The 7288-nt window shown below is 42.0% G+C and overlaps 1 protein-coding gene across 1 annotated transcript in view; it reads right to left on the bottom strand.

The window, feature by feature from the left end:
* Positions 1-2044: 2044 nt before the first annotated feature.
* LOC119834698 (serine/threonine-protein kinase grp-like) overlaps positions 2045-7288 on the bottom strand; it is a 9561-nt gene continuing 4317 nt past the window's right edge. The window contains 5 exon segments of the mRNA XM_038359150.1: positions 2045-2483; positions 3191-3483; positions 4632-4862; positions 7034-7185; positions 7256-7288. The exon segment at positions 7256-7288 is cut by the window's right edge and continues 17 nt beyond it. Coding sequence (XP_038215078.1) covers positions 2190-2483; positions 3191-3483; positions 4632-4862; positions 7034-7185; positions 7256-7288 — 1003 coding nt within the window. The 3' untranslated portion in view covers positions 2045-2189.

Consider the following 7288-nt stretch of genomic DNA (forward strand, 5'->3'; position numbering starts at 1 on the left):
TAAAACGTTGTCCAACGTAAATTTATGTTTTCATTTTTTATTATTTGTACAAAATATTTTCTTTTTCGTTTTATTAAAATTACATCCTAACTATCTAAACAATGAAAATAATAAAAATGGCAGAAATCATAAAAAATATATTTTATAATAAAAATGTGTTGCCCGCACGCACTGGCGGCTTAGAAAATAAAACACGCACAGCGTGTTTAACGCACAGTAGACGCGATTTATCGCGGATGCCGGCTTCCACACGCTAGGCGTGTAAAGCCGCATCCTTGGTTCCAAGCATTTTTACACACCTGGTGTGTTTCAGCAGCCAACGTGTTAAATAATTGATCAATGAAACGTATGTGAGTAAGAGAAAACGAAAATTTGCTATCTAGGTATATTAAAATGAAAATATTTTATGTTTTTTGGCAATAGGCAATCGGCTCTGAAACAATTATCTTCTTATATATAAAATCCTCGTCTCACACTTTTAGGTACCATACTCCTCCGAAAGGGCCGATTCTCATTAAATTTTACGTACATATCGGTAGGTCTGAGAGTCCCTAAATGATACGAGTAAGGCAAAAGAGCGTTTGCCAGATCAGCTGATTATTTATATTTTATCACAAGCTGGTGCCCGCGACTTCGTTTGCGTGAACTTGGTAAATGAATAAACTTTGGCTTTAAAAAAAGTTTTAAAGGAATAGACAACACTTTTCTTCTGAAATCAATTAAAATCTCGATCATTATGTCAATAGAATATGCCCGTCAGACGAACAATATTTGCTAAGACTTCATCCCTATACATGTTATATATAGCGTAGCTGGGCTCTCCGAGTTGCACATTAAGTGATCTTCAAATTAATTCTCTCAGCAGAAATGCTCATCACGTGTAACATATTTCGTTACGGCACAATTTTTTTCTCGTATAGTTTAGGTGGTCTGTTGCGGCTCTGCAATAGGTGTTCGTTTCCAAAATAAATAATAGTTCGTAATTATCCTTGAGGAACATAATATCTACGTAGTTTCATTTAAACGTGATATTTTCCTTGAACAGTATTATCGCAAAAATGTATGTATTTCATTATATCATTTTTCTCGGGGTATTTTTATCTTTCTACTTTTGAAAGAAATTCCGTATCAGTCAATTAGTTTTTGGATTGACTACATTATTCTTAATATGTATACCGTAAATTAACATAGAACACATAGAACGAAAATGATGCCAAAACATCTAAGTAAAACAATAAATACAAAAGGTTCATTTATTAAAAACATAAATTATTACAAATAACTTAGACGATATAATTGACACTTTGTTTAATTACTAATGAACTAGGAGTAAGACTATTTTGGTGAGAAAATCAAATCACAGTTTGACGACTCTGAAATGTAAATCACAATGTCCATCCTCCCCTCCTCACAAGGACCATCGCGCCAATCGCCGATTACACAGACTCCGAACTACTGTGTCCTATTGTGAAGTTATAAACGAATGTTGTATGTAATTTGATTTTGGAAAAGGACATTTATTTTCAATTTACTATATTTATTATTATTCAAGTGTTAAAAATTAACTAATACCTCATACGTCTCAAAATATTTAAACTGCCACTGATGACGATTGCCAACGATGGACATACATTAGAATCATTAAGATCATCACGGTCCATTAAGAAGAGATTTATCGATATAGAGGACCTTCAGCCTTAGTTTAGACTATGCAGTAACGGATTCACAAATATACAAATTTTTAAGTGATTAATTTTAAATAATAAGAATATACATTTTCATCCAACAGAATTCAGTTATATGAGTTTAGCTAAGGGATTCCATTCCTTATATTGTAACATGTAGGTACTGTAGTAGTAGGTGTTTTTTTTTTCTTTCTTTACTGGTCTCTCGTTTTTATTGTAGTCGTATAGAAGATTTAAACAGTTGCTTATTATAAATTTCACCAAAAATGTCTTTTCGAATCATACAACGAATACAACAACAAACGCAATGCAAAAATATTCTTATCATACAGAGTATAAAAATATCAGTCTTAGTAGGAAATATCATTTCAACGGGTAACCATAACAACAGCTCAACGGTTCAAAGATCGCTTTAAAAGCGAAAATATCGTTTACTCAACGACTACGCACCATTATAATGTGCTTAAATAGCGGGTTTCCTAGTAGGTTCATGTGCCGAGTCGCCTACTCGGCGTCGGCGTCGGTGTCCATGGGCTGCGACAGGTCGGCGGGCGGCGCGAGCAAGTCTGCGGGGTCGGCGGGGTCAGAGGGGGCGTAGGGCGCGGGGGCGCCGGGCGAGGGCGCCGCCAGCGGGCGCAGCGCGTCGCGCAGCTCGAGGTAGCGCCGCTTGAAGGCGAGCCCGCAGCCGCGCGAGCGCCGGAACTCCAGCATCACGTGCTCGCCGTCGGCGCCGGCGCCCGCCGCGCGCACGCGCACCGCCCACGCGCGCATCTTCACCGACCCGCATTCGATCGCCAGCTGACGATTTCGATTTGCATTACATAAATGTTTTTTGAAATCTTTGTATGACAATCCATGTACAGAAGGGACCGTCTCGCCGAAACTAAGTAAAGTTTAATCGATAGTGATCTCTTTTCTTTAACCCAGACTAAAAGCTGCCGAGTTTCCTGCCAGATCTCAGCACAAGCTGCTTTTTGAAACGGTGGTAAATGGCAAAACTATGTTTTTATTATTCAAAAATGATAAAAGAAAAAAGATGAGAAGGAGTCTAAGTGTATTAATAAATGTTCGAATTTGAGTTTGCATTTAAAGCTGAAGCGATTATATTTATTTGTTTATGGTACTGGACAAATTAAAAAAATCTTTCAGCATTGATTTTGTACATGATCCAACTGAGTGATTAAAGCGATACATATACGGTCTTATTCATAAATATAGCCCTTTCTTTTATTTCTCTCGTAAATCCTTTTTTAAGACCTTTCCAATTTGAAGACGGCAATCCATTTGTAAAGGCAATCGACCTTTACGTCTTTCGAAAGGTTCACGGGCGGTGGTAGACACACCAGCTCCAATGACGACGGTGATATAAAAAAAGAAAAAAAAAAAAAATTTTGACATTCGACTAAACTGTAAGTGTGCTATATTTTTTATGAATAAGACCGTTTGTATATACGTCATAACGGCTAGTCTAGAGGGAGCGTATTTAAAGCGAGGCCGGCACTTACGATTCTGGGGTGCAGGTACCGCCAGAGGTAGCCGCGCGCGTCCAGCAGGCCGGTGAGCGCGCGCAGCGCGGCGGGCTCGGCGGCGCGCACGAACACGCGCGTCATGCGGCGCACGAGGCGCTGCAGCGGCGCCGGCCCGCGCTCCGGCGAGCCCAGCAGCAGCTCGTCGCCGCGCGCCGGCTGCGAGTAGCTCAGCAGCTCGTCCATGTCGCGCGCGCTCAGCGGCGGCTCCGCGCCCCCCGCCTCCCCCGTCGCCGGCTGCGAGCTCCACGCGCGCGCGCCCTCCGCCGAGTCTGTCGCACACGACACAACACACTACACTTTGTGATCCAAACCCATGAAAAATTACAGCAAAATTAAAAAGAAATAATGTTGAAGAGTTATTTTCTGTGAAAGTTTTAGATGAAATGCAATCAACAGTTTGGTGGTTAAAGGAAAGAAGACAGTGACAAACAACAGAAGCATAGAAGCTTCATTTGGTTGACACTCGTTTAATGTGTGTGTAATACTGCATGTAATACCGTGCGATCCAATATTAGTTAGGACTTTCAATTTAATATTACAAAAGTATTAATTATTATATTGAAATAACCACAAACAAAATTAAAACCTATAACTTGAAATCATTTTTACACATGCACTTGTACAAGAACTTGAAATTTCTGATTAATTATAATGTATTTGATTTTTATGGAAGCTTTTTTTTTCAGTAGCAAAATTAATTATAATTTAATTTTTGTAGTCGGCTGTTATTTAGTAAGATCTTATTGAAATTATTTCGTTGTAACATAACATGATTCCATCTAACTAACATTTTTAATTTACTTTTAAAGCTTCAACAGGTCTTTTAAAATTTAATGATGGGGATCTGTTAATAATAGATAGTTGGGTCGTTTCAATACTGTTCAATTGCCTTTATAATACAATGAAAATAATATCTGGAATATTATTTTCATTATATGTCAATATTATGTTTATGTTCATGTTTACACCACATTACAATTTCTTGTCCATTTAAGTAAAAAGAAATTCTTCAAATCTGCAACCGATGATATGGGCCAGCGCGATGCTTTGGTAATCTAGCTTTATGAGCAAGTCACGTCATGGAGCTAAATCGCCAAAGAACCGAACCGAGCCTCGTTCTCGAAGGCTATCGGCGCGATGCGATGCGAAGCGAAGGCGAGGCGGGCGGCGCCGGGCTGAGGCACCAGGCGTCTCTGAGACCGGCGCCACTCAGAGTCACCTAGTACCTGACCCGAATACACCGCATCCCTGAACGCCACATCCGATACCAACAATCTTCAAGGGTTCTGGTTCGCGTCCCATCGCAAGTCCTCTTCTCTTTCTTATGACCTCTTTTATAAATTTAATCTATAAACAAAAAATATGTGAGGGGGAGCAGGCGGAGGGAGGTGCGGGGTGGTCGGGGAAGGGCTCGCACCTGTCCGGTCACCGTCGTCGCTCAGCCAGCGGTGCGTGAGCAGCGCGTCGAGCGCGGGGCGGCGCGCGGGGTCGGGGCGCAGCGCGCGCCGCAGCAGGCCGAGCGCGCCGCCCGCGCCGCCCGCCAGCCGGCGCCACGCGCCGCTCGGCGGCTGCGCGCTCTCGCCCTCCGCCCACGCCTTCCACGCGCAGTACCGCGCGTCCTCCTCGCTGGCGCGCTCCCACGGTAGTTCTGGAAACGCTCGCCCGATGAGAACGCCGTATTCATGGTCGACGCTCGTTTGCGACAGTGTCGAATCGATCCCGCGGGCTCGCCGTCGACCGACTGTCGCTAAACTGATGTTTACCGCGACTCGGACGCTAAGGGTGCGAGCTATTTTCGAGTGATTTTCTCGTGTGAGAGACGACTATGGTGCGATGACTAAGACGAGAGCAATAGATGGACTCAAAATCGACCATTAACATCCGACGAGATTGCTTGTTGCTTGTTGCGGGTTGCGGATTGCGAGTTGCGAGTTGCAGGTTGCAGGTTGCAGTTTGCGGGTAGCGGGGCGCGGCCGGCGGGCAGAGGGGCAGCGCCTCGTAACTTCGGTACCATAACTTTAGGGAGCGACAACGCCTACAGCTAGGATACCAAAGAGACGAGAGGCGGCCCGCGCAGCATGCTGCACGAACGACACGTGTTGTAGCCATATTTATTTCGTTTCGATCAAAAGATGCTTTTATAAGGTCAGGTTCTCAATGGCCCGAACGAGATTTCCGACGACGCTCTCCATGTGTGTTGTTTAAACCGATTCATATTTTTAAGTTTTCTTATGATCACAATTTTTCAACAGATAAAAAAAAGCTGACGAGCTAATTGAGAACTTTACCTCGATAAAAATTGAGCAAAACCATCACACATATTCATTTCAGTTACAGATCAAGCTCATGAAGTGAAATTGTCATGACATGCAATATATCAAACAACAAATGGTTTTGTTATTCAAGTGACAACTGACAGGCTATAAAATCACTACAAGTACATGCATTATATATGTATTATAGTTTTAATTGATAATTTTTGGAACACGACCATAAAAAATGCAACTAATTCATACACTGTGCTGACTGCACAATCATTAGTCGTGAATGTTTTTTAAATAATAATTCAAAGTGCTATATCCCAATTATAAAGAGCTCAAAGCTCTCATTTTCAACGACAAAATTCCTCGAACCAAAATGAGTAGTGTATTTGAATTGATACTGCTGTTTATTATAAACAATAAATTTTAATAAAAAAATGAACCGCCTTCAAATTGTTAGACCGACACGAAATTGAGAAGACCGTACCACATGGCAGGCTCCTGCTTTCAACTAAAAAAAAATCATAAAAATTAATACATCTAGCAAATAATTATGAAGCAACTACCACAAAAATCCTATTGATAACTTATTGATATCCTATTAACCTTTTCTTAAGGTTGAAAAGAAAATATATGTTACTAATACTGAGTCATTGTACATTGTAGCTATAAAAGGTGATTTTGAAGTACTATAAAAGCGTGAATCAAAATTGAATTTTTATACTGAACATATTTTTTGTGAATCTCGCATTTTGTAAACGATACGAAATTTAAGAATTATTGTTAAAATGATTGCAACAAAAACATTACATAAATTCAATTCCGTTAGTGGAACACTTCATATCTACAAAAACATTATTATGAGGAAATGTTTGTTTGCAACGGATTTGTCAACATAAAATGATCTGTAGAAAATTTGTGATCCGTAACATACCGCTTACAATGTAACGCCGGATTTTTCGGTAGATTATAATGTATTGATTTGAAACAGTTGAAATGTGGAATGGGCATTAACGGACGACGGGTTAGATCAGGTTTGCTAATTAAAATGAAAAACTACTAAAAGCGCGCTTCCGTTGGCTGGTAGCCTAGCGGACGATCGGGGAAAGCGAGTTACGGCATAATACGTATCTGCGACGTACTCACAGTCACAGATAAAATGATGCGTGAAATTGCAAGCAAACGTTACGGTTGACAATTTTTCGAAAATTTGCAATCTCACGAGTTAGATTATAATATAACTTAGTTAATACAATTTTACGACGACAGATAAATTCAAAAACAACTTAACCTTAGCGACACAATCTACATATTTTTATCATCCTTCCTTCCTTGAGAAATACAAATCTTTTGGTTTGTATATTTAAACGTACTGTATAATTGGTATAAGCTCAGTAAAGGAAATCAATCATAATACAAATGTAGCTTCTCCTGTCTAGAGAAGATAGAAATCTTAAATCCATATGTATATGTATAATATAATGCGTGCTGAAGTGCGGTGTGTGCATGTGTGCGTGTGCGTGTGCGTGCGCGTGTGCGCGTGTGCGCGTGCTCGTACCTCCGACGAGCATGGCGAGCAGCACGAGCGCGGCGGCCCACAGGTCGGCGGGCGGGGCGCGGTAGGGCCGCCGCTGCGCCGCCAGCACCTCGGGCGCGGCGTACGGCACCGTGCCGCACACGCGCGACAGCAGCCGCTCGCGGGACCCGTGCCTGCGGACACGCGCTGCGTTACTGCCGGCTGCGGCTCGGACGGGGCGAGGGGCGGGGGGCGGTCGCTCACCGGAACATCGTGGCCATGCCGAAGTCGGAGATC

This window comes from Zerene cesonia, chromosome 19 (genome assembly GCF_012273895.1).
Source record: "Zerene cesonia ecotype Mississippi chromosome 19, Zerene_cesonia_1.1, whole genome shotgun sequence".
NCBI classification, from domain to species: domain Eukaryota; kingdom Metazoa; phylum Arthropoda; class Insecta; order Lepidoptera; family Pieridae; genus Zerene; species Zerene cesonia.